This window comes from Astatotilapia calliptera, chromosome 7 (assembly GCF_900246225.1).
Source record: "Astatotilapia calliptera chromosome 7, fAstCal1.2, whole genome shotgun sequence".
NCBI lineage: Eukaryota > Metazoa > Chordata > Actinopteri > Cichliformes > Cichlidae > Astatotilapia > Astatotilapia calliptera.
In genome coordinates, this window is record NC_039308.1 from 28,559,634 (window position 1) to 28,587,196 (window position 27,563).

A 27,563-nucleotide genomic window follows, 5' to 3' on the forward strand; every position below is an offset into this window, starting at 1 on the left:
TTCTCCAGCTCTAAAATTCTAAACTTTATGGCTTTTAAAAATAGAAACAAATGAGGACAAATTGAATTTGGTAGTTCAGACTGAAAACTGTTGTTTAATTCAACACCATCTGGGTTTGATGAATGAGCTCCTGGCTTTATCTGAGTTAACACTTCATAGACCAGGTGGTTTCAGAGTAGTTCATGCAATCTTATTGTCTGTTCCAAAAATGTGACAACACTCGATGTCAAAGTGAACAACAGAACATTCAGTTCACAAGTAAGAAAAATCAAATACTGCGCAATTAGTTTCCACAAGTTCTGTGTGTGTGTGTTGCTTTTCAATTTCCAGTAATCTATTAAACAAATGAAAGTTACAGCCTTCAAACAAACATGAAGAATGTACCAAGTATTGATAAATTGAGCAAATATTTTACAAGCCAGACTATTTCACCATATAATTTAACAACAATTATATACTGCACATGTGATAATTACTAACATCATGCTATTTGAAGTTAGCAAAACACATTTGCAAAAACATATTCTTATTAAGAATTATTAAGTGAACTCGGCACTCTTGAGAAACAACCCATCCTAGTGGATATATGTGGTAATGGCTATATGTTGAAACATGTTCACCTGTTTCTCTACACATTCTTAGAATTTGGAGTTTATGTTATTTGATTTTAATAATATGTTTTGGATTATAAAATTGATTTGAACTAGTGTTTAAAAAATATCAGCATGAACCCAAACATTTTTTGATCAGTAGACAAATAGCTTTTCACATCAGACATGAAGTGCATTCAGTTCACAAGTGACGTCAGAAGTTCTGTGAAACAGCTCCACCCAGTGGAGATCTGTGGCAAAGACCAGAACATTCCTGAAGATTCTGGACCCCTTCTGGGGAAATGGTGTACATCTAAGGCTTACCTCCAGTGTTTGCATTTAAATTCGTATTTAAATCAATGGACTTGTTAAAAACAAATTCACTGCATATATGGTTAGAATGGATATTCCAGTAAATATTGTATTATATTATACTTCTCAAGTAATGCGGAGTTTTCTTCTTTATTTTATTTTTTGTATTTTTCAGTCTTGGTGAGAGCAGGTTGAGGGCTGAGGAAGAAGAGGTCAATTTCCTGCTCGTCTTTCATCAGCATGAATCAGATATTTGTTTAGTAGATATAGTTTTTCTTCTCAGTCAAAGCAAATGAAAATTTGGGGGGAAAATAGTACATATTTCAAGTCATGGATGGGGATTTAAGTTTTTCCAGCAGCAAAAGTGAGGTTCTGTTCCTGGGAAACAGCTCCACCCAGTGGAGATCTCTGGCAAAGACCAGAACATTCCTGAAGACTCTGGAACTCCTCCACTTAGTATATATAAACTGGGACAGTCTCACTGCTGAGACAGAAAGCAAGACAAGCAACACCAAGAAGACAACAGACACCTGAACAGTGTTTCATCTCACAAGAAGAGGACTCAACACTAAACCCACTGAAGATGCTGTGCTCTCATGGAGTCCAGTCTGCACTCAGTCCATTCATGGACTTCTACTGGCCTGTGCGCAGTCTGTGGCCAGAGATCAAGCCTCTCTTCTACCAGCAGGATCTCCTGCAGAGAAACCTACAGGAGCTGTGCAGCAGTCTGGAGCTGATGGATAAACTTCAACACAGGATCCTGGAGGAGACAGATCCTTTCCAAAGCAGCATGGCTGTGCAGCCAGTTGCCGTCCAGCTGGAGAAAGAGGGAGACAAGTTTGCTCTGATGCTGGACACTCGAGGCTTTTCCCCAGAGGAGCTGTCTGTCAGGCAGGTGGGCAGGAAGCTGAGAGTCAGTGGCAAGACAGAGAAGAAGCAGGAGGATGGGAAAGGCTCGTACTCTTACAGACTGCAGGAGTTCAGACAGGAGTTTAATCTGCCTGAAGGACTGAACCATCAAGCCATCACGTGCCACCTGTCTCCAGATGGGAAGCTCCACATCCAGGCAGCCAAAGCTCCGTGTGTTGAAGAGGCTGAGAGAGAGCTGACTATCAAGAGGAGCTCAGAGGACAAAGCACAGCAGAGTGTGTGTTCACAGGCAGAAGACAGCAGGACAGAGACACACAGCAGCACACAGGACAAACCTGAAAACATGGAATGAGATTTAAAATGACGTCAATTTAAAATAGATTTTTTTTTTTCAATGCAAATGATAATTTATGGTCCTATATGTTTTGGGGTTTTTTTTGGTTTGTTTTTTGTTTTTGTTTTTTTGTTTTTTTAATGTAATGACGATTAAAAATGTTTAAAGCTGAACTCTGTTTCCTGTGTGTTTTACTTAAGTCATATGTTTAAAAAAAAGGCCTTGCCTGAATGGATAGAATGGACATGCCAGTGAACATATAATCGTTAGTATGATTCTGAAATGATGTTTTTTCCCCACTTTTTTCTTATTCATACATTAGTATTATTTTAATTTTACAGAAATCACCAAAAATGAAATTTGATTATGCAGAGAAAAAAGCACAAAGCTTTCATCAATGCCACATGGATTATTTTCATTCAATTTTGATAGTGTTTCATTTAACACTTTAAACTGTTCATCTTTTGTGTCATGAAGAGTATCGATGTTAAAGAAAAGAACCATCATCAGTTCAATAAAATCAGATACTGTGTGATTAGTTTACAGAAGGTCAAGCTTGCTTTTGAATTTACCAATACATGTTGAAGAAATTACTTACTGCACCATTCATGCAAAATGGAACAATAAAACAAATACTAACAGAAACAATTTTGAGTTCAGGTCATTTGTCTTTAAAAACTTAAAACAGTAAACACTTTTGTGTAATCTTTTATTTGCCAGATGTATTTATTTTATCTCAAATTAGGGAAATACTATACATCTATTAATTACCTGCATTAGAAAATCTGAACAAAACATTAAAAAAAGACTTTAGTACATTGGGATTAATGAAGTGAAGTCTGAAATCCTGATAAAAAGATTCTCCAAATTGAGATATATGGGTATTGCAATAAAAAACAAATGCTAGTTTATAATCTGAAATCAAAGTTAAAACGTATGTTTTACTTGTTTTATATGTACATTATCCTATTTTTACATGTCTTTTTTTAAAGTGACACAGCCTATATGGATATTAATAAAAAAAGGCCACAGTGCAGTGACCGTGCTAACGACTGCACCACCATCATGGTTACTTTGAAGTATCTTTCTTGATAATCAATGTTCCTCCCACAGTCCAAACATATGCTTGATTGTAAGTTGTATAATATGAACATGGATGACATTCATTCTCTGTATGCCACCTATGGCAGCTGGGAGCTGGAGAACATGAATGGATGGAATAGATTATATTATTTATCACTTTCTTTTTCTATCATTTATGTGCTGTATTTTTTTAATGTATGAAATAGAAAAAAAAACCCACACAACATGATTCAGTGTTTGTGATGTTTATTTATCATCAGATATAAATCACAATTACACATATAAAAAGAAATTAATATTATTTTAAAAAAACCATTTATTTTACATTGGTATCATTTCATATCCATGTTTTCAGGTTTGTCCTGTGTGCTGCTGTGTGTCTCTGTCCTGCTGTCTTCTGCCTGTGAACACACACTCTGCTGTGCTTTGTCCTCTGAGCTCCTCTTGATAGTCAGCTCTCTCTCACCCTCTTCAACACACGGAGCTTTGGCTGCCTGGATGTGGAGCTTCCCATCTGGAGACAGGTGGCACGTGATGGTTTGAGGGTTCAGTCCTTCAGGCAGATCAAACTCCTGTCTGAACTCCTGCAGTCTGTAAGAGTACGAGCCTTTCCCATCCTCCTGCTTCTTCTCTGTCTTGCCACTGACTCTCAGCTTCCTGCCCACTTGCCTGACAGACAGCTCCTCTGGGGAAAAGCCTCGAGTGTCCAGCATCAGAGCAAACTTGTCTCCCTCTTTCTCCAGCTGGACGGTAACTGGCTGCACAGCCATGCTGCTTTGGAAAGGATGTGTCTCCTCCAGGATCCTGTGTTGAAGTTTATCCATCAGCTCCAGACTGCTGCACAGCTCCTGTAGGTTTCTCTGCAGGAGATCCTGCTGGTAGAACAGAGGCTTGATCTCTGGCCACAGACTGCGCACAGGCCAGTAGAAGTCCATGAATGGACTGAGTGCAGACTGGACTCCATGAGAGCACAGCATCTTCAGTGGGTTTAGTGTTGAGTCCTCTTCTTGTGAGATGAACCACTGTTCAGGTGTCTGTTGTCTTCTTGGTGTTGCTTGTCTTGCTTTCTGTCTCAGCAGTGAGACTGTCCCAGTTTATATATACTAAGTGGAGGAGTTCCAGAGTCTTCAGGAATGTTCTGGTCTCTGCCAGAGATCTCCACTGGGTGACGCTGTTTGACTGGACTAATGACATCACTCGTCAATTGCTCATCCATCATGTCTGACTTCTTTTCTGTGAAACTATTTGATAGGCTGCCTCAGTGACAAAAACATGTAAAATATATAAATGTGTAATAAGCTTTTACTTCAGATTATAGGTTTGCATTTCCATTTAATTGCAATACCCAAAAAATCACCACAGGTGACGGTTCATCAGGAATACAAACTTCACTTGACTATTCCTGTTGGATCAAAGACTTACTTTTGAATATCTTGTTTGGATTTTGTAATACAGGTAATTATTTGGTGTACAGTGTTTCCCCAATTTGACTTTATTTAAAGTTTATTTAAAACAATCTGTACCAAAAATTCTAGACAGTGCGTTTATTATTCCTCTTCCATCAAAATTTATGTTTTACAAATATTTTTATTCTACGTTTTTCCATGAAAGCTGCATTAATAAACGTCTTGAGCATACATCTGTAAATTCAAAAGCAACCTTGATATTGACCTTCTAAGAATTACACACAGTTTTTGATTTTACTGAGCTGATGAGGGTTCTTTTCTTCATGTACAGATGTTCTTCCTGACAAAGAAGGTTACAGGACTACTTGAAATATACTGTCATCAATGTACACAAATAATCAAGGATGTATTGTCTGTAACGTTGTGCCTTTTTTTCCTATGCGCAATCAATTTCCACTTAAAATACTAGTACTAAAAATAATACTAATATATAAATATAGAAGTATTCTCCACTGTGGTCAAAGAACACACAAAAATAAAAAAAACATGGAAAAAAACATCTGTCATTTCAGAATTATATTAACGATTATGTATTCACTGGAATGTCACCTCTATGCATTCAGGCAAGGCAATTTTTTTAACAAAATGACTTAAAACACACAGTTTAGCTTTTATGATATTTATTCATTATCAGATAAAAAATACTAAAGCACACAGAATCATAAATTATCAGCATTGTTGAGATGCAACAATGTTCAAGTGTCTGTTCTCTTGACTTATCCCTTCTGTCATTCTTCTTTCTCAAAAATAGGACTGTTTATCGTCTTTTGACCTCTTTTATAACTAAAAGAGGTCAAAATTCAGCAGGAACCTTCTGGTCACTACCACAGAGCTTCACTGGGTGGGGCTGTTACTCAGGCTTACTAACATTAAATCATCACTCCTGTGTTTTCAGGAACTTGCCTTCATTTGCGTCACTGCAACACTAGATGCCTGTCTAAACTATCATGAGCTAATATTGTCAGATCTAATCTGAGTATCATCTCAACAAAAGCACACATATAAACACATATAAATGTATATGTGTACACATAAACACAATTAGGGTCTTTGTTTTTATACAATGTTTTAAAAAATATATATTTTGTGTTTAGTATTCATCATCTTAACAATCTTTCCTGTCTTTTCTTTGGATGGACTCCTCCAAATGCATTACTCTGAAGCCACTGTCTGCCTATTAGTACTAAGATCAATAACTGAGACCAGACAAGAATGGGCTACTAATATAATCAAGAAGAAAGAAGAGACGAGCGCGCCAAACACTAGAGTTATCCATAAACATTTCAGACTGCAAGTGCGGAAATATTTACTTAAATGTGATCTCTGCTGTTTGTGCCATGCTGCTGATTTATAATGTGTCTATTAATGCACTTAAACTCTTACTGAGTATTTTATCTTTCAAGAAATGCTAAAGTTCATCTTTTTTATTCACAACCAAACTCCAGTGTTACAACATCTATATACCCATGAACATTGTCCATGTTTAAGGCAACTTATAGCGTTTTGAATAACAACTGCATAATTTTACTTTATCAGTGATTTTCAGATTTTCATGACTTGAAAGACGTTGTTTTATGCTTTATGATTTAATACAAGAAGTTGGAAGTAGTTAGCATCATAGATTGACACTAAAAAAACCATTTTTCTGGCAGCAGAGAACATAAAAAAAAAGACAAAGTTTTTTTCAAGGATTACAACCATGTAGATACACACCTTTCAAAGTCAAGCATTGCTTTTTTTGAGGTACAGAAGACATCACATGAAAATTATACATTTAATCAAGCTGTGTTGCAGTTTCGAAGTGAAAGTTAAACATCAGAACATTTTAAGAGAAACTGCTGACTTAAAGGGAAGAAAATAGTGCCAAGAAATTTAAGAAAGGGGAAAAAAAAAAAAACTATGTTCACCAGCCATTGTATAAATACATCTAAATCATTTACAATGGTAAAATATTTTCTATAGTCAAGAAAATAAAACCTTTAAGTTAAAGAAGAGTAAATAAATACAAATGGTGAATAAGGGGCCAGAATGTATGCCCTTAATCTGTGATGCCTTATTAACAAACCCTCTTTGAGGTAGATTGGTCTTCTATTCAGTTTTTAACTCCACACAGGAAATGTCCATTATGTGACCTTACGTAATGTGACAAAGCCTGATTGATATGAAGATGAAGCCAGTGAGTGTGGTTGTAGCAGTCATCCTGTACTCACTGAGTCCTATTTGGTTGGCAAATGAGCCTTAGCATTGACCAGGCAGGTTCCGGAGCTTTTTCCACAAAGTAACCATCTCCTTGGGACTCCGTTTGTGAACAAGCAGAACAGATCTGTATGCACAAGGATTTTCCCTTTCTCCTGCTGGGAGGTCAAATGTTAAAAAACCCGGGTGATGGGTTGGAGAAAGCCCGAGTCTGTGCAGGCACATTCCAAGATACACATCATCAATAGGGAAAAGGTGGACCCTCTCAGACACCTCTTTCAAACGTAATGCAAGTGATCCAGAATACACCACCCCTCCTCCACCAGCATAGGGTGGATACACTCCTTTGTAGAAATTTTCTGGTATGTAGTATTTTGTGGACGGTTCACGGTTTGGCATTGCATTAGTAATCACGTCCCCGATGAACATATCCATCTCAGTTTTCCTTTTTAAAAGTAGCTGTAGTTTGTGTTCCTCCTCGTTCTTGTGCAGATAATCCAGAAGGGCATTTGTTCTGACAAAGACGTCATCGTCTCCTTTGAAAACAAAGATGGCAGTGGGACAGTACTGCTCGAACCATTGCCAGAACAGCAAGTCCTTTAGGGTCAAATTATAAAAAGTATCTCTGAAGTCCCACAGTAGAATATCCCCATACTTCAGGTTCTCTAGCTCCAGGAGATTTTTTAGGTCTGGGTGTGGACCTGTACCTGAGTCCTGCCTTCCAAGAAGAAAGACTGTGCGCACCAATCCACCTTTTTTATTTGATTCCCCTTCCACCAGACCACTGCGTCCCCATGTTTCACGGATTGCCTGCCTATTTTCAAAGTTTCCCACTTGAGATTTGATAGCCATGAGGAGCATGGGAGAGTCCAGATCAAAGCTACTGTTGTCTTTCCTACACATACCAGGTTGGTTGATAAGAAGGGGGTACTCCCTGTAATACATTGACCTGATAAATGCCCTAATCTGTTCTGGCAGCTTGTTTATATCTTGCATGTGAGGGACTGAACACTTGTATGATGTGTTGTCAGAAATACATTCATTGTTAATCTCTGATAAAAATCTTAGCTTTGGGCTTCCTCTGTATGCGAGTTGTGTTTCCTATCAGTAGTGGATTGTGCTCACGGTCCCAAGCATGCTGAAGCTGGTTCCACAGAGCACTGTCCTCCAAACGAAGGTTCCAGAAAGGCCCGAGTGGATGGGAGGCCATAGTTGAAGAATTAGCAGAAATCCCTGGAGCAATATAGTGGATAGTTATTTTTGGCGGAGCGTAGGAGATGGTGATGAATATGGAGATGCCAATATAAATTAAAAGATGGCCAGTCATCATACAAGGCAGCAGACACAAGCACAGCAGTCTCCCATTGCGTTTGCAGCATTTTCCCATTGTCTGTGGTATACAAAGCAGACACACACCTGCACACAGAAAAACATGAGGCTTTCTTTTAAAGATAATAATGCAAAGCAGAGAAAGAAAAATGGCACTGCCTTCACTGTACAGATTTATACAACAGAACGAGTCTCATAAGAGGTTTTATAGCAAACACTGCCATCAACTCAAGGGAGGTTTTTTGTCTCCTTAGTGATGGTCCAGGGAGGTTTATTATCTGTTCTTCTCTACACATTCACAACATCATCTAATACCTACCTGTCGACAGGTACTCAGCCCCTGTAGGAACAATGTGGAAAATGTATTATGAAACAACAAGGATTATTTGCCTCTTTCATCAGTTACTGCTTCCATATTGTATTTGACTTGAAAAGAATGGCCTATTGATTCTACATCTATCTATCTAATTCCAAGGATGGATGAATAGACTAAACTTGCCTGCATCTTTTAGTCTACAAAATACACTTGTTAGAACTGCTACATGTGTTTCCTACAATTCTGTCAAACTCTTACAGGTTTAGGCAAGGGACGAGAGGAAACACAGAAGTACTTACAAGCGAGGGAACTTTCGTTGGTTATGGCGAGTGGGAAAAAAGGCACAGTCACCTGTGGTGTCCACTTCTTGTTTTAGTTTTAGCATCCGGCCTCGTCATGAGCTGGTTATTAAGCCGCAGCTGTGTAGCACAGTTTGTATTGTAGTGCATCATTTGGTCCTTCAGCGTATGGGACTTTCAACCGCAGCTGAGCAACGTGTCCCAGGTGAGTCCCATGCGCATCGAGCATGCGCTCCTTTGGCTCTTTGACGCTTAAGCATAACGAGGGGGAAAAAAGAACAAAGGGATCCACATGATTTGTTGTACTGTCTCCTGCCAACACATTGATTTTATTTACATGCGTTGCAGGTGTAGAGGCTATTTGCATGATGTAGCCAGATTGTCTGGACCCACCCAACCGCAAATTATAAATGATTAGTGGTTTAAGGTTTCACTTAAGTACACACATATACATATATATATATATATATATATATATATATATATATATATATATATATATATATATACATATATATATATATATATATATATATATATATATATATATACATATATATATATATATATATATATATATATATATATATATTCTGTGTGTCAGTATGTTTGTGTGCGTGTAGATACAGAGATACAGTTAGTGTACAAGTGTATTATGCAATTTTATAAAGATAATCAAGGTAACACCGACATACCTCCATGCATAACACCCTGTGACGGACACTGCCTCAGACCAATAGAGCACGCGTCTTGCAACAGGTTACGGGCTAAACAGTCGAGGGCTTTGGGGCTAAATCCCCGGATGTGACCAATAGAACCAGTTGGGGGGCGGGGCATTGTGAAGTCTTCTTACGTTTGTTTTGCGTGAAGCAATACATGTTTGGTTGAGCTTTGAATGAGGAGCCATCATCCCGGCGGCTAGGAGGTGGAAAATACATTTCAAAGTATCTCTGGATGAATTCAAAATGAGCAAGCAGGCTTTTTTCACAGGTACTCCAGTGACTGTTAAGCTTCACTTTATCTCGGTGCTGGGTAAGCGTGTTTTTTTTTTTTAAATAATGAAAGAGAATTGATTTGTAAGCGACAAAACATGCCACAGACCTGTTTGTCTGTGACAAAGTAGCAAGGTTGCTAGCAGATTTTTTCGCACTCTTGTTTTTTGTTTTTGTTTTTGTTTTTTTGAGAGAGAGAGAGGGGGCGAGGTGAAGAGGATGAGGGGGAACTATCAGTCATTCCGAGACAAAAGAAACCCTAATATCTTCACCAATATGTGGCTGAGGGCAAATGACAGCCAGCAATGAGACCAACTCGCCTTTTGTGGCTCGTTGAAGTCTACATCCCCTTGCCATTAAGTAGCGTTAGCTTATTCTTCGAATCGCGTGTGTTATGCAGGCGATCTCGGAGAAGAAGTAACCCAAACAGATCGTTGCAGACATATTATTGTTGCTTATTCCCTTCGTAAGATCCCGATAGTATGCCAGGATTTCGAGTTGACACGAATCAACGAATGGCCGAGGAGCAAATAACAAACGGCCTAATCGGCACGTTTTGTTCTCCTGACTCCTTAACTTGCATTGAGACTTTGTGTTCACTTTGAAGGCTCTCACACTCGCCAGCGGCTTGTCCCTGAGATTTTGTTATTTCGAAAAACCATTGCTTCTCTTCAGCATATTAACCACAACGCTTAAGTGATCATTCATGTGGACCAAACAATTGCTTTTCATTGAACTCAATCCGTTTATTGAAAAAGCCATTAAGCTTTCATCCAGTAGCTGTTATTTTGCGTACTGCAGCTAGAAATATTGCTTGGCGTGCTTTGCTGTTTGGACAGTATCAAACAAACACAGAATTAAGCTTGTAGTTAATTATTTTAAGGAAAGGTCTCTCTCTGGAAGCTGCTCTTACTGTAGGAGTCCAAGGGTTAAGCATTAAGTGAAAATAATTCTTAGAAGGAGCTTGGACTTTCAGAGTAACACACTAAGGATATTTATCCTTTCCACCTGGCAGCTAACTTGAGAAATCTGCATCTGCCAGTAGTTCTGTCTGGATTTATTAGAGTCCATTGATCTGTAGTGCAGCTGTCTAATCCAAAAGCAATGGAGTATACGTCTTGGCAAGACTGAGTCCGCAAAGAAGATGCATTTTCAAATTTCCTTTAGTAATTCAATTACAGTTGTCTCTGGAGGTCCTGTTTGAATTGCACAGTCTGAGCATGTGTGCTCTTCCATCAATAGGCTAGAAAATGGCTCTCTGCAATAAAAAAGACAGGTCTAATACAGGAGGAGGTTACACTTGCGAGTCAAAGCTCACATCAGTGTCCTGAACTTGGTGTTTAGTGTGTGTTCCACATTTCATGAGCTGTTTTCTGCTTAGTTGCTAGTCCAATTGAGGGTGAGGTTGAGGTTTAGAATTGCTCCACTCAGTTGTAGTGAAGGGGAATATCAGATTGAAAGTCTAAAGAAAAGCATCCTGGAAGCTTAAGAGTTTATCAGGAGTAGGTGGGCCAGCAGGTTTCATCTGAAATTCCCTCTAGGAACCTGCTACTGACCAGGATTAAACAGTCCTCAGTTTCCTTATGATAGGGTAATAACAGGTTTTGGTTACAGAAATGCTATAGATTGCTACCTAAGATGGGTGTTCTTCCCTGTTAAGTAAAAACAATACTTTAGCATAATTATATACCCTTTAGTTGTTTCCAAAGCCGACTATATACTGGGGAACAGGATCAAGTGCACCATCCACCATTTGGAATAACAGATTTATATGGGTTAGGATCCTTCAAAAGTTTAGTATTGATTTGTCTAGAGCTGCATTTGTATGAACAACATGCATGTGATGCTGAATAACTACATTAGGGACCAAAAAATTTGGTGTAAATAGTGAAATGCAAGGGGGCTGTACTAACAAGCAAATCCAGTATACCAGGATGAATTGTGATATTTGGGTTCACTCACTCTAACATCGGCAGTCGGGCTAAGTGGTCACACAACGGTTCCTATCAACTCGATAAGTCAAGCTAGGCTTTTCAAGTCTAGCTATGAGCACATTCACACAGTGGTGTTGGCCACATATGGCACAAACATGCATACATTTACTGGTAGCGGGGTGGCCTATTCTACTTTACAATAGAAACAATAATAGAAAACTACAATAATAGAAAATATGAAGTGGTCAAAGACACATGTCAAGCTAAAAGTAGCACATTTACTGCAACCAAAGCAGCATTGTATGTGTCTGGTGGGCATTGTATGTAAATGATATAAATAAGAAGTATATTAATGTGTGGTTAGGAAGACTGGAGCAGCACATAAAAACTCTATTTAAAGCCTAGTAGAAAACCAGCAAGTAAGCTTTGTATATGTAAGTTAGTAGACTTCTCAGCACCACAACTCTGTCATAGAAGCACAGGTTGAGCATTAGCTTGGTAAGATGGATGCAACCCTGGTGGTTTTAGACTGTGTGAGAGCAAGTAACGAACAAAAATATAAACAGAATTTAAACTGGCAGGTAAGTAGAACTGCAAATTTTATACAAGGTCAAAGCTTTATACCAGCCTTAGCGTTCTTTTAGTGTTATATAACTATTTTAAAGGCTAAACAACAACATATAAAATTGCTTAAAAACTGCTAGTAACCACAGGGTATGTCTAATTAGTTGTTGCCAGAAAATGACAAAAGTGAAAGTTATATTAAGTTAATAAGTAGGCAGTGGGTTTCAAAACTTGGGTTGAACCTAAAGTCCCTCCACTAAGCCCCAAATACTGCTTTGTAATATAGGACTGTCATAAATATGTATAAGTGTTGCTCTGTTGCCTGTACTTGAAACATGTTTCTGTAAATAGTGTATTGGTGGCATTTTTTTAGGCTATGTCAGTTAAGTACTCAGATTTTCAAATCAAATGCTGTTCATCATTTCTATATATCTTTAAATAGCCAGTGAAATGACCTGTGAGTGTTGTAGTCCTAAAAATATGTCTCTGTTTAAAGTGTTTGCAAAAGTTAGGTGTTAATGGCTTTAATAAAAAAAAACAATATATGAGAGGTGAGAGATGGTTGTTAATACGGATGCATCAAATTTTTGTGCTTTGTGTGCAGTGGGAGAGGTGATAGTGGAAAGCTGTGATACAAATGATTAAAAAAAACAACAACTTTAAGTTTAAAAGAAATACATTCAATTGTTCATCTCACTTAATATTTTTGTGCACAAATGTTAATGTGTGTTTTCTCTCTGTTTTCTAGGTTTCTTTGGATTTATTCCCCTTCAATCCCTATATTTAGTTTGACTTCTGAAGACCAATGCCTTAGTTCTGATCAAACATTACTCGTAAAAGACATACATACGCTGGGTATATTAACAGTGAGTTCAGACCAGTCAACTATATCACTCCCCCAAACCCTTCTTTCCCAACTCAAGACAGATTAAGAGGGGCATCAGAACATTCAACAAGCTACCATGTCCTCCATCCTTCCCTTCACCCCACCTGTTGTGAAGCGGCTCTTGGGATGGAAGAAGACTCCAGCGGGGAGCGGAGGAGCAGGAATCGGAGGGGTTGGGGAGCAGAATGGAGGTGGACAGGAGGAGAAGTGGTGTGAAAAAGCAGTTAAAAGCTTGGTAAAGAAGCTTAAGAAGACGGGACAATTGGACGAGCTAGAGAAAGCGATCAGTACACAGAACAGCAACACAAAGTGTGTCACCATACCCAGGTAAGATAGGGACCCAGAGATCCTGTATTTCTATGTTTTTTTTTTTTTGTCTCTGAACTGTAGACGCTCATTCACAACAGCTTTGTGCATTAATACATTTATATAAAGCAAATTTTTTCATTTCCACTGAATGGTTAAAAATGAAGACTACAACAGTGAACAATGCAGTTGCTTTTTTCAGCACTGTCACACTTCCACACAAAAACAAATCTGCTGGCAGCATGGAATGGTGTGCCACAATACCGCAAATTAGTGAGTGCAGTGAGGTATATCAACACACATGAAAGTAAGAAAAAGAGTGACAGGCACCCACACATTTGCAGAAAGAAGTCTCCGTTATGCAACAGTGGGTCCACTTCCCCAATACTTTGTGCCATAGGTTAGCAAGGCAGCAGAAGTGAAACCAGGTTGGAGGAAACAGATGTCCTGCATGCATTGCCAACCAAAACCATCTTGTGCTTGCTTTCATTAGAACTCACTAACCTATATGCAGAACTCGGGGGTGCATTCACACCGTCTGCAGAGTTTGCTCTATATTGATTTTTCTCTGATAATCTTTGATTGCATCAGCCTTGTGGTCTTCTGCACCTTAAGAATATGAACTGCCTGAGCTGATTTCAGTGTTTCCTTTGAGAACATTATACCGATGACTGATCATTCGGATGAATTTGATCGAAAACAGTGAAAAGATTAGAATAGAATAGAATAGAATAGAATAGAATAGCCTTTATTGTCATTGTACAGAGTACAACGAAATTGGAGTGCCACTCCCTTGGTGCAAGTTTCAATAATAAATATAAATGTAAAATATAAAAAGTACAAAAAAAACAATCGTAAGTACTCAAACAATAGTATGTACAATATATACAGGATAGCAGCATTAATATAATGACAGTATGAATAGCAGCATAATATAATAACAGTGAAAAGATTAACGTGCCTATTCTAGAATTTATCTTTAAAATCTATTCAGAAATTTTTTTTGTCTTGCACCAGTAGTTTGCACCATCTCGTCTCCTAATTCTATAAAGTTTATTTTCAAATCAAAGATCTAAATGTTATTTAAGTAATAAACGTCTCTGGCTTCAAAGGTAGGAGCATAATGTTGTTGTTTAACTGGTAGCATACTTTTAAGTACTTTCAGATAACAGCAGGCGTTACTAATTAAATAGCTGCTTTTTTTTAATTAGCACTCTGCATTGGCCACTTCACTTCATGAAGCACTTTAAGTCCAGTAAGTTTTGTAGAAATTATGTTATTACAACTCTCAAGCAATAAAGTAAGAGACAACCAAATGTGAATAGCTGTTGAAGCAATGTCCAAAAACTTAAGAATACCTTTGGTATGTAAAGCATTCTGCACCAGTTAACAAACTGTTTGAAATATGATGAACATTATATGATTACAAAAGTTGATGAAATTCTATTAAAAAATGAGTTGTGCAGTTTGTTACAGTGAAGAATATTCTCTTAACAAATTGCAGTTTTTGCAAACAAGTGAAGAAAAAACAAAAGAAAATGCATCTATTTATTCTTTTCATTCTGAAACTGTTTGCCATAATACCTAGTTCAAATAGTCGCTGGCTACCTCTCTTACATATGGCTTCAGTAGATTTCTGTTTGTCACATGAGAAGGTGTTGGAAGTCTCCAGATGAGGTGAGACAAAAAAGTCATGGAAACCCAACAAAGTACACATGATCACCTTTCATTAATTCACTGAGGATCGGATTATTAGAAGCTTCCCTTCTCAAGTGTTTTATGCAATGTAGTCTTTCTCTCCTTTCTGTCTTAAGCCTCATGTTAATTACAAATTATAATTTGGTATTATTTTAGTACCACACTACGTACTTATGCTGACCATAAATCAGCACACTCAGACTGGCCTGTCACTGAATTGATGGGTGCTATTCTTGATCACTCAACCCATTGCTTTCTATTGGTAGCTTTTGACAGATATGGAGAAGAAAAAGAAATGAAAATTCAGATCTAATTTACATCAGGTGTTCAAAGCAATTGGCATTTCAATAACATTTTTCTAGTCCTACATATGTGCTTTAGACTACAGGCCACATTTAACCATACATCCATGCAAGTGTCTTATTCTGTACACTAAAAGCACTGTATCTACCTCTTATCCATGGCCAATTAACAAAACAAGCTCACCTTTTGACTGTGGGACGAAGCTGGAGTATTGGGTAGGGCTGCCACAAACGATTATTTTGATAGTCGACTAGTCACCGATTATTTTTGCGATTAGTCGACTAATCAGATCATCATCCATTGGACGTACAGCGTACAGCTTATTGCACCAGCGGCATCTGGTCTTATATAACTATCATTAGCTTACAGCTTGAAGTGTTTGTGCTAACTAAAAATAAAGACAAGATGGTAGTTTATTAATTTTTAATGAAATTTGCAGATTGTTTCGGTGAAGTTTAATAAACTCCTTGCTTTCTAAAATATAACAGGACACCGGAGTATATTCTCCAGCGTCTCACACTTCTGATAATCAGCTGTCTGCTTGACAGTTTTAGCTGTGCAAAAACTATAACTTTAATCTCAGCCAAACCGATTTACTCAGGAACAAATAAAATACTAAAGAAAGCCAAACAATAACATTTTTAAGTTATCTAAGTGACTTATATATATGTTTAACCTGACTAGCAAAAGACGGCGGTGGGTTTGAAAACGATTTGCCGGGAGTCCGGTGTTCTCACGGCTCTAGTGACCTAGCCCCCGGCTAGCTATCGAGCTAGTGGGTAACAGACGTCTCCGAAAACGTCGGAGCGCTTTTGAAAATATGTGGTGTCCTGATAAACTGAGCAGATATTTGAGGTTTACACAGCTACATTCTCGCCTGAAAATATGTTAAACGTTTATTTTGTGACCCAGAAAGAATAATAAGAGTAACATTAAAACTAACTAGCTGCCGCCATTGTTGACAGCTGCGCTATGAATTCTGGGACACAGCTTCTTCTTCTTCGGGGTTTAACGGCAACTGGCAACCTTTTACATGCAGTGCTGCCATCTTCTGTTTCAGTCCGTTATTACACTCTTAAATCCTACTACTCATTCCTGCGTCCTTTGTGATCTTACAAAGCTTCAAACGATGCGTCGACTATTAAATTAGTCGTCGACGATTTTAATAGTCGACATAATCGTGACTAGTCGACTAATCGTGGCAGCCCTAGTATTGGGGTAGAAACCCATATAGTCACAGAGAATGCTGGTCAGATTTACCGAGAATATAATGGAGTTGAAACTAGCATGTGTCTGGTTTGGCAGACTGGTGCTTTCCTGCTTTCCTTCCATTTTTTTGTAACTTAGTTTGTGAAACAATTGAGGGCTTTGTGAGGTGACCAGAAATGTAAATGCAGCTAATGTGATGGAGTTTGCACTGTATTTCTTTTTTCCTTTTTTTGGCCTTGTAGCACACACAGGTTCACCTTCTGTATTAAGGAATATTAGACGACGTCCTTGGTGGGCAGATAGTTTCTCAGCAGTGCACTCTGGTCAGATTTCTGGCTGAGGTCAGACAGACATAATTACATTGCAGTCTTTAATGCAGTTGTGTAGATGTACTCTGAATGGATGAGCGCGCATATATATAGATAGATAGATAGATAGATAGATAGATATAAAATCAGTACTTTGCAAAAGTTTTAAGGTACCCATCATTTCTTTATATTTTGCTAAGAAACTGTAGAAATATGTGCAGTGATGTATTCAAACATGTAAAAACCTAAATGTAAATACAGTATAAAAGGCAAAAACAGGGTTTGTACAATTGTAGTAGACTTAATCTAACTTAGGCAAGCTTTCTTTAAGTAGTCTTCAGGAATTGTTCTCTTGAAGGACATTCAAAGTTCTTTGGATGCCAGATGTCTTTTGTTTTGTTCTCTGTCTAGATGATCCCTTACCACTTCAATAATATTGAGGTCCAGGCTCAGGGGAGACCAATCAATAACTGAAACTGACAGTTTTCCATTCGAGTGTGTTTGGGATCATTGCCAGACTGAAAGTTGCAGCCCATCAGATGCTTTCCAGATGGTATTGTGTGGTGGATCAAAATCTAATGATACTTTTCTGTAATCATGATACAATCAGTTCTTACAAGATCCCCAACACCTAGGGCTGAAATGCAGCCCAAGCCGTCATAGAAGCAAGATGCAAAGAAATGAGGGCCAGCACAACATTTTTGCACAGTATTGTATGTGGTTATGTACTGTATTCTAAACAGTGCATCTGAAAGTGGTCTAACTGTTGAGGAAGTTGTCAGAGATTTTAGCACAGATGAGAATGGCTCATCATATGTTGTCATCCATGTCCTGTAAATGAAAAAGACAAGACTTGCATGATGCTAAATGTCTGCTGTTTTCTTCTCATTGAGGAATGTAGGTTAGATTGTAGTTTCTGATATAGAACTGATAAAATCATGATAGTTACCGAAAGACATTTGTTTAGACAGTATGTTTTAAGGGTTGTAACTACACAGCTTGGATTCTTTTAGCTGCATAGTACGTCACATCGCCTCTAATTTCCTTTAAGCTCAAGAAAGTGACGATAAAGTCTAAGATTTTTTTTTTTTTTCTTTTGGTCTTTTTGTGGGTGGAGTGAAGGATGTGGAAAAAGGTATCTCGAGTATTGCAAGGTGTTTGTAGGTTTCTTTCTGACTGGAGGTAGGAAACACTGTAGCAGCTCTGCTATTTCTGGAGATAGTTGGTGGTAATGGAAATTTTAAATGACAACAGCCTAATGTTTTGTGCATACTTTGGTTAAACTTGCAAGAAGACTCTTTTAAAATACAGTTCTAGTTTTGTGTCAAATTATCTCCAGTGATCAATAGGTGAATAGATGAAGATCAAGGGTTCCCAGACAGGGGGCTTTTTGACGATGGACTCAAGAGACCTTGTACTTTTGACCTTTTTAAGTAGGAAAGGAAGAAGGCAAAGTGCTATCTGTGATTCTTGTAGTTGTAAAACTATGCATGTAGGGTGATAAGCTTCGAGATAGAGAACCTTGCACAGACAGGCATGACAATCATTTTGCTCTAATCAGACAACAGGATCTCTCACACAAACTCCTTATATGCAGATACACATTAGTGTTGTATCCTTTTTTTTTTTTTTTCTTTTCTCACGTCTTGACACACGAAGTGTTTAGTGATTTTTTTTTTTTTTTTTTTTTTTTTTTTTTAAATGTCCTCATTCACATATCATTCATGTTTAGATTAATATATTTCTTCACATCACACTTCTCATGTTTTTGAAAAAAACATGCCCAAATGTGTGGTTTTATTTTATTTTTATTTGTTTGTGTGTTCTTTGCAGTTGTGCATTTTAGCGGCTTATTAGCCACCTAAGTCAAGTAAATGACAATTGGATGCATGCCTGGAATTGTATTATCTTACGGAGCCATTCTGTGTCACCTGATTGCACCACATCACTATTGTCTGATTTGGATTTGTCTTGCAGTCATCTGTCATCTTGTTGGTCTCTTACTGGGAAACTGAAGGTGGAGCTTTTTCCTTCCTTCATGCCATTGAGTTACCAACTGTACATATCTGTGATTTCATCGTACTAATTTGGAATGAAACGCCTCATGTTTACCATCTGTTTGCTTTCATTTTGTATTTTTTTTTCTTTTTCCACTTGTGTGCGTGTGTATGTGTATGCATGTCTTTGGTGTGCGTGCCTGTGTGTTTCTGTGTCTGTAGCAATTGCTCAGACCTTTGGGGTCTAGGCTCAGGCCACATGATAGAGCAGTGGGACTCAGCAGGCATGTACGGATATCCTGACCACAGCAGGTGAATATACTCACATGCATGAAAAATACAGTGATCCAACAGATTTACTACATATGTCTTCATTATTGCAAAAGTTGTGCAGAAAAAAGTAATGCCTATTGTTTTTTTAAGATGGGGTCATTTCTGTTGTTTTTGTTTTTTAAACCAGATGTAATCACAACTTGTGCTACAACTTTGCATTTTTGGTTATTTAGTAGAGGTGGGAATCACCATACATCCCGCGATACGATATTATCACAATACTTAACGCACGATACGATATTATCACAATACTTAACGCACGATACGATATTATTGCAATTTTTTAAAATATTTTGCGATATTCAGATTCTGTACATAAAGGTAAACTTTATCAATATTCATTTTATCTGATATCAAAGTCTCACACTCAGTCTTTCTCTCATTTCAGTCAGTTTTATTGTTGACAAACTGAACGGTTTGTTTTACAGTCTAGTCCAACTTAACTGAATGCAACCATCTGGTACAATTATAGCTATTCTGAACTATGCAATTTATGAAAACTATGCAGCCCCTTCAGCAACTGAAGAATTTGAAAGTAAATTAAAACAAAATATAATTTTACATTAAATAAAAAAGTTTTAAACTTAATTAAAATAAAACATGTCTTAAATTAAAATAAGTAAACTGTCATGTTTATTGCTGCCAAAAAACAAGTTAAACACATTTGGACAGTGAAGGAATGATTCTTGCTCAGAAAAAGGATCAACATGCTCTGAAGTCAGAGCACAAAAACCTTTTTGTAACAGAATATCGATTTCTGCTGTCCCTGTATCGATACATAATTAGCAAACAAAATATCACCATACTACACAGTATCGATTTTTTTCCCCCACCCTTATTATTTAGACGATAAGGAAATAATGTAGCTGGTCATTTCCACTGAAAAGCTTTCTTTATAGCTTTTTAAATAATCAACTAGCAGGTAGGCTTTTAAAATAAGGTTTAGCCATGCAACATATCCAGTAACTTTTAAAAATATATATATATTAGTAAGCACTTTCAAACCAGAAATGACACAATCACCTTTCAGAGTTTCTGAGAGTTTTTTGTGAAGATCTTGGCGCATTATGAGCTGCTTTTCATCTTCTCTCGCTTAGGTCACTGGATGGCCGTCTTCAGGTGTCTCATCGTAAGGGCCTGCCTCACGTCATCTACTGCCGCCTGTGGAGATGGCCTGACCTTCACAGCCACCATGAGCTGAGGGCCATTGACACCTGCCAGTATGCATTTAACCTTAAGAAGGATGAAGTGTGTGTCAATCCCTACCATTACCAGAGAGTGGAGACACCTGGTAAGGGTCCTTGAGAATTGTGTGTCCTCTTACTTCAAGTACTTTTGGTTCTGGTGTTCAAGATGTCCTTGAACAACCCTATGAGCATGGTAGTCATAGCAAAATCATTGTTTTAGATCTCCTAGTCTCTTTCCGTTTTGTGCTGTTAAAATCAGTCTAAATGTGTTTATATTAGTGTTCATTCGTCTTTTTACAAGATTATATTTAGTGGAAAAATGCATATAATTATATCATATTAATTGGTATAACAATTTCCATCTGTACTTGTCAATAACACTCCTTTTCTCTTCAGTGCTGCCACCGGTGTTGGTCCCACGTCACACAGAGATTCTGACAGAGCTTCCGCCTCTAGACGACTTTACAAACTCCATTCCTGAAAACACCAACTTCCCTGCAGGCATAGATCCTCCTAATAACTATATACCAGGTATGTATGTTTTCCTTCATATTTCAGTAGTTTCACTCATTTGTTTAAAGTAACAACTGATCTTTCTGTGCTAACTCTTGAGCTTTGGTTTAGTATAAAAACCCCTTGGCTTTGTTTGGGTTTTAAGCAATGGTTGCTGTTAAGAATACACATCTTATTTAATGTTCCTTTTTTACAGACACTCCTCCACCTGGCTATATGAGTGAAGATGGTGAAACCAGCGACCAGCAGATGAATCAAAGTATGGAATCAGGTAGATTAGTTGAGTTTAGCACTTGGAAATATCCTTAAGATTATACTCGCATGTAAACTTCTGGATTTTTTTTTTTCCTCACACATGCACGTCATTACAGCAGTGTGTTTTACACAGGCAGTGTTTAAAATGCAAAACAGAGTACAACAAGATGTAATGTGTTGTATGTTTTTGTCATCAGGCTCACCAGCAGAAATGTCACCGAGCACCCTGTCTCCTGTCAGTCACGGCCTGGGTAAGAGCGATTTATTGGTTTATTTATTTATCTTTAGTTTCCTTGGAAATGATCAATAAATGATTCAATGAAAACTTTAAACATTACCACCTTGATTTCTTTCTTTCAGACCTTCAGCCAGTCACCTATAGCGAACCAGCATTCTGGTGCTCTATAGCTTACTACGAGCTAAACCAGCGGGTTGGAGAGACGTTCCATGCCTCACAGCCATCCCTGACCGTTGATGGCTTCACCGATCCCTCCAACTCTGAACGCTTCTGTTTAGGGCTTCTCAGCAATGTTAACAGAAATGCTACTGTTGAAATGACAAGGAGACATATAGGTACAGCATACACTGCCACACACTCAAAAATAACATGGTGTAGCAGCTACTCTGTGTGGGAAAAGCTCTTTTTAAGGATTTTTACAGTGTTGCGGCACTTTAACAATACCTGCACTATGAATCTCAGATTCATTACACTGACGTCCTTGAGCTGTAAATGTGTCTTTACAGAGATTTCAATTGTAAAGGTGCTGTGAGAAATACAGCAGTTCTTTCAGTGATGGCTTTAAAAATCTATCTGATAAAGACATGTTGCTGAATAGGTGTGACTGATTTAAGACTTTCCATAGCACTATGTCCACTGATATTTCACTCAAGTTCAAGCTTTGCTCCAGAGTAAGCCTTTGTGATTTTTTTTTCTGTCTTTTTTTCGTTAGCTTCACATAAATTTTTCTGTGATACATTCTGCAGGTCGTGGCGTGAGATTGTATTATATCGGAGGGGAGGTGTTTGCCGAGTGCCTCAGCGACAGTGCCATTTTTGTCCAGAGTCCTAACTGCAATCAACGATATGGCTGGCACCCCGCCACAGTCTGCAAGATACCACCAGGTTTGTACATGTTTTGTTTTATTTTTTAAATAAAGCTGAATGATTCTTATACAACAGTTTAAAAAGGTCCTGCCTGGTTTGCTTACAAGATACAGTATAGAAGATGTACTTTATTTATCCTAAAGATGTGAATTTTGCAAATGTCTCAGAAAGGTAAAAACTAATCTGGGATCAAAATGAGTATTAAAAAATGTTAAATAAGTAAATGTTTGGCTGACAATATTAGGTAGTAGCATACAATACAGTAAAAAAAAAATCTAAGTTTATAAAAAAGTGACTTACCTAGTGTAGTAGAAACAGCATAGCAGATATCAGATGCTATTAAAGTTTCTCAGTAGCAGAAAGTGCAGTACAGTGAAGTAAATCAGTAAGTGTTAAGTGCTGTGACACTGCAGGCCTGAGATAAACTTTTGAGAGATGATTCTCTGCTAGGCATATGTGTTAATTTGAACACAGTTATGGCATGAACCACAATTTCCTGTGTCAGTCAGTCTGGAGCTGAATCACTCTTAGTAAAAAGTGCACTGCTGCCTGTACAGTAAGTGGTTCAGAGGGCTTCTAACGTGTCCAGCTTGTATCACAGAGGTGGCCTTCCAGATTGGTTTGTTTAGTCTGTTGGCGTCCGACTGATAGAAAATCCCTAGTGTTTTGCTGTACACATTGAAGGATCTCTGCCTTCTCAGGGGATACAACCTGCTCGTGCCCTTCTTGGGGAAAAAAACAAAAAACCTTAGTGTTGGTCCTCCTCCAATGGAAGTATCACCAAACAAAGATTAAGAAAAATGATGGTGCGTGATGGCTGTGCTTTTTGTTTTTTGTTTTTTTTTTAAATTAAAATAGCTCTGATATGTAGACCCCCCCCCCCCTCTGATATTGATGAAATTGAGCTTGAAGAAAGGGAATACAGTGTGACAGTCTTTTCAGACACTCACCCACACTCTGACTCATCTGTACCCATGTAACTTTGAACATTTCATCCCTGGCCAAAAGAGCAGTGTGAACGCTATCATTACTGAAGCACACAGTGGTACTGAAATGCACCACAAAGATCTTTTGAACATTCAGGGGTCAGATTTGTAAGGCTTGTGTAGAATAATTCCTAACATGCAACACACCCACTCCTCACAATGGTTCAGCTTGGTACCTACAAATATAGCACAACTGTGATCTTGCTAATTCTAATATTCAGCTTACTGGTTTTGGAAATGCACATTTATTTAATTTGTTGTTAATTTGGCTTTATTTTTGTAAAATGTTACATGTGCACAAATGTGAAAAATGAAATGTCCTCGGAGTATTTGCATTAACTAAATTAAATCTTTCCTGGTGGGGATTATTAGTCCCACACATCATTTTGTTCGTTTCCTTTTTCTAATGTATTTTTTTTCTGTTTTGATAGGCTGTAATCTGAAGATTTTTAACAACCAGGAGTTTGCCGCACTGCTGGCCCAGTCAGTAAATCAAGGGTTTGAGGCTGTATACCAACTAACCAGGATGTGCACCATCAGAATGAGCTTTGTCAAGGGCTGGGGAGCTGAGTACAGGTGAATTTGTCTCTGAAGCACATGTTCTCTTACACTGCCATCCATAATGAATGGAGGGCTTTCTGGTCCCCATCAGACCAGAGAGTTGCTCAGTAAAACTCAGTAGTGTTGTCTCTCTCTCTCTGTGGACTGCTCAGGAATATAGTGTTTGCAATTTCTGAGCCGTTTAATTCATTTATTTTTCTCTGTAAACTGTTAATGTTGCAAATGTTGGCATGACTCTGATTGCTAACAATATTTTTCTGGTTCTATGAACTGAAAGGCTTAGGCCTACCTTCCCTTTTTAAAAACAACTTTTGGTTGTAATTTTGTGTACACATCAGTGTCCATCTAAGTTCTTTATGCACTAAAAATGAGCTTGTGGGTAGAGGCCACATAAGTGTCACAAATAGTTGTGACAAAGCTTGTGGTTCCCTTCACCTCTGCACATTTTGCTTGCCATGATGTGATGGTTGAATAGTCAGCAATAGAAGTTGTATTAGTTCTCAAGATGTTCTAGGGGGACTTTTCTGAAGCTATTGGACTGTGCATGAAAAAGACTGTAGTTTCCCTTAACACTGACTCATAGCTTGTATACCTTCAAGTTAATGGACTGAACCTAAGTAAATTAGTCTTAAGGAGAAATAGTGAATCAGCAACCTAACTTGAGAAAGTGATGAAGGACTTGAAATTCAAATCTAGGTACACTCTCACTCTCTATTGCGGTGTCAGCAGTATATCTTACATGCAGGTCGTAGAGAAGCAGCTCGTGCAAGATTTTAAGTGGTCATAGTTTGTGTGTGCACGTAAAATGTTAAGTTTTTAGGAGCTAAATGCATGGAACATCATTAACAAAGGATGAGGACTGACTTTTTGCCTTACTGCTCCCCAGTGTTCAGTGGAAGGTAAAACGGGTGCTTTTTACACCCCAAACAGTTTTGTATTTAAACAGAGTAGTAGTTGGTTGGCATGTCCCAAACAGACTGTGAGTGCAGTAAAGGCATCCTGCCAAGAGTAACACACAATGTAACAGTCTTGGACAAACTGCAAACTCAGATGTACATTTTAGTATTTTTAATCACACGTAAGAAATCTCATAATAATGTTTAACATACTGGGTTTTTTTTTTTTTGTGCTTTAAAAAATAAAAAATGAATATTGATATGAAATCCATCTATAAATGCTGCTTATTATCAATAACAAATCACATGAAATGCTACTTTTGTCCCATACCCATGTGCTATATTTTTATCCTTGCAGGCGTCAGACAGTCACCAGCACCCCTTGTTGGATTGAACTGCATCTCAATGGCCCCCTCCAGTGGTTGGATAAGGTGTTGACCCAAATGGGTTCACCCTCAGTGCGCTGCTCTAGTATGTCCTAAACAGTGTCCTGCTTTTGCAGATACAAAGTCAGACATTTCAGTGTTTGAACAGTGTATCCTAAAGGAGAGCACCATGCAGTCTTAAGTGATGTACAAACAACAAAACAAAAACAAGAAGAAAAAACCCCCACACACATTGGACCCGGAGGACAAGAGCTTGACATCACTAATTGACAATAGTGGTTTATTAAGTGATGCCACAATAGACCCTGACTCTGTTGGAACAACTGACACATTCTAGTTCTCATCAAGTGAGATCACCTTGCAATATCAAAATGACAAGAGAGTGATGTCCTATTGGGCGAGCCTACATTTCTGATCTGAAAACCCAAAGCAGGACAGAGCTTTATTATCCTCCTCACTGACACAGCAACAGCTGCTTCGGGCATCGAGCATGTGACCTTCTACTTGCTGGACAGTCTGTCCAACTACTCGTTCAGATCGCATCTTCACTACCTATTTACCACAGCACAACTTTGATCCCATGTCAGTATTTCTGTTTACACGACGCTGACTAACAGTACTACTGCCACTCCAGGCTCACAATCGACCAAAGCCAACTTCACATCTTCATTTTCTGGCGACCAAACTTCCATTTGATTTGGGATGCTCCTCTCTTCTCCCAGTCAGTCATGTGCTGTTGTTATCACTGACCTCACTATGTTGGAATGCAAAGTCTTCTGCTCTTAAAGGGGTTTAATTACTCATGAACCCCATCTTCGCATTTTCTCATGCACACAAACCATATGCGCTTTCCTTTTCCTTTGTTTTCATAATGATAAAGTGTCTCCTCTTTATACGAAGTGTGGACTGGTTGGTGAGGAGTTTCCATTAAATAGTAGTAGTCATCACTAACCACCTAGTGTAGATGATTGGAATTAAAGTTGAGGATTACTTGAAGCAAGTGTCTACAATATGTCACACTAGGCCAAAATTTGTTCCTCCCATGCACCCTCTCTTACATTCTCCTTATTTTATTCCACAGTTACATCGGCTTGTTTGTGAAGAGGAGCTCTGTATAGACTTTGAGATGCACAGGCTTAAGATTAAACACAAGGCTTCACTATTGCTTACGTCTAACAAGAGGAAAAGATAAACACCTATTCCCTATGTTTCACATTTGTGGAAGAGGCATAAATCTCTGCAATAGTGTATCATTATTGACATTTTATCAGTAAGTAAAGTCCTGCAGTGTTGGACTGTAATTAACAAGCATCCTCTATTCTGCACTTGCACTATCCTAAATTAAAAATGGTTGCCTTTCATGTAAAATATAGCAAGGTATGCTTTTAAATTGAAAATATAGAAGTGTTGAAAAGCCTACTCGATTCAAGATAATCACAGAAGAAGATTATTATTTTAGACTATTTACTGTAAAGATTTGGGCCCTTACATTGCATGAATTGGTGTTCATTTGATTTGAAAAATGAATAAATAAATAAAATTTCCTATCTGAAAGCCAGCTGGTACCGACATTGGCGTTTGAAAGCGTTTAAGTATTCAAGCTTTAAGTACTCCACAAGCTAGTTACTCTACAGTTATTTTCTTTACTTGTTTCCTTTAGCTACATTTTGTATTTTCTGAGTATTTTTTACATATAAATATATTTAAAATCTTTAAAGCTTTCTTCCTTTTTATTAGAATTTATTTTTCTTAGAACATACCTTCAGTTTGAAAATTATTACAGCTTGATGACTATTTGTGTGTGTGCGTGCGTGTAGCATAGGATATACCATTATCACTGAATTTACCACTTAAAGCACATTTAGTTATCATTGCGCTCAATGACTGACATTGTCCTAATTGATACCTTTCTTTCTTCAACGTGTGAAATTTGGAGACTTTCACCATATTTAGGCTCTTACAGATGTCATCTTAGTGATACCAGTATTTCATCTCAGAGTCTGACCAAAGATCGGCTTAATCTTTAAATTCACCAGTGGCTGTTTGAGCTCCACAATTAAAGATGAGCATTTTATGGTTAAGTACCACAGCTATTAGAAAAATTAAGGTGTTTCGATGACTAAATAACTGACCTTTTGGATATTGATGTATAATCCAACCGCCTCGCAATGGAGTATACAGCACATGGTATTAATTAATATAGCTCTGTTGCTGAAAGGTGTATTTGTGGAGTTAAGATTCCAGTGTGCAGTGAACAAACTGCATCAAAAGCTGATTGAGTTCCGTAATTCAACACATGCACATTAATTAACAATGAGTGTGTTTACTTGCACACGGGATACTAAGTTGA

The 27,563-nt window shown here is 38.0% G+C and overlaps 3 protein-coding genes and 1 pseudogene across 7 annotated transcripts; 2 read left to right on the plus strand and 2 right to left on the minus strand.

Moving 5' to 3' along the window:
* The first annotated feature begins 1,093 nt into the window (after nucleotides 1-1,093).
* On the plus strand, nucleotides 1,094-2,124 carry LOC113027344 (heat shock protein 30-like). Its single transcript, XM_026176962.1, has one exon. It carries the CDS (start codon nucleotides 1,486-1,488, stop codon nucleotides 2,122-2,124), a length of 639 nt encoding a protein of 212 aa, XP_026032747.1. The 5' UTR covers nucleotides 1,094-1,485.
* Nucleotides 2,125-3,521: 1,397 nt separating this feature from the next.
* LOC113027345 (heat shock protein 30-like) lies at nucleotides 3,522-4,446 on the minus strand. Its single transcript, XM_026176963.1, has one exon. The coding sequence runs from the start codon at nucleotides 4,164-4,166 to the stop codon at nucleotides 3,522-3,524; it is 645 nt and encodes a 214-aa protein (XP_026032748.1). The 5' UTR covers nucleotides 4,167-4,446.
* A 1,618-nt stretch (nucleotides 4,447-6,064) lies between these two features.
* On the minus strand, nucleotides 6,065-8,855 carry LOC113025942 (N-acetyllactosaminide beta-1,3-N-acetylglucosaminyltransferase 2-like; annotated as a pseudogene).
* Nucleotides 8,856-8,940: 85 nt separating this feature from the next.
* smad2 (SMAD family member 2) lies at nucleotides 8,941-26,782 on the plus strand. 5 transcript variants are annotated; one of them, XM_026174214.1, is made up of 11 exons: nucleotides 8,941-9,000; nucleotides 13,034-13,498; nucleotides 19,215-19,304; nucleotides 20,423-20,616; nucleotides 20,909-21,043; nucleotides 21,222-21,296; nucleotides 21,478-21,531; nucleotides 21,641-21,853; nucleotides 22,265-22,402; nucleotides 23,802-23,946; nucleotides 25,186-26,782. In XM_026174214.1, the coding sequence occupies exons 2-11, from the start codon at nucleotides 13,248-13,250 to the stop codon at nucleotides 25,307-25,309; spliced, it is 1,419 nt and encodes a 472-aa protein (XP_026029999.1). In that variant the 5' UTR covers nucleotides 8,941-9,000; nucleotides 13,034-13,247; the 3' UTR covers nucleotides 25,310-26,782. The 5 variants fall into 5 exon arrangements, with proteins under 5 accessions (XP_026029999.1, XP_026029998.1, XP_026030001.1 ...); XM_026174213.1 differs by lacking the exon at nucleotides 8,941-9,000 and adding an exon at nucleotides 9,672-9,827; XM_026174216.1 differs by lacking the exon at nucleotides 8,941-9,000 and adding an exon at nucleotides 9,672-9,827 and having other exon boundaries at nucleotides 21,222-21,284.
* The last annotated feature ends 781 nt before the right edge of the window (nucleotides 26,783-27,563 follow it).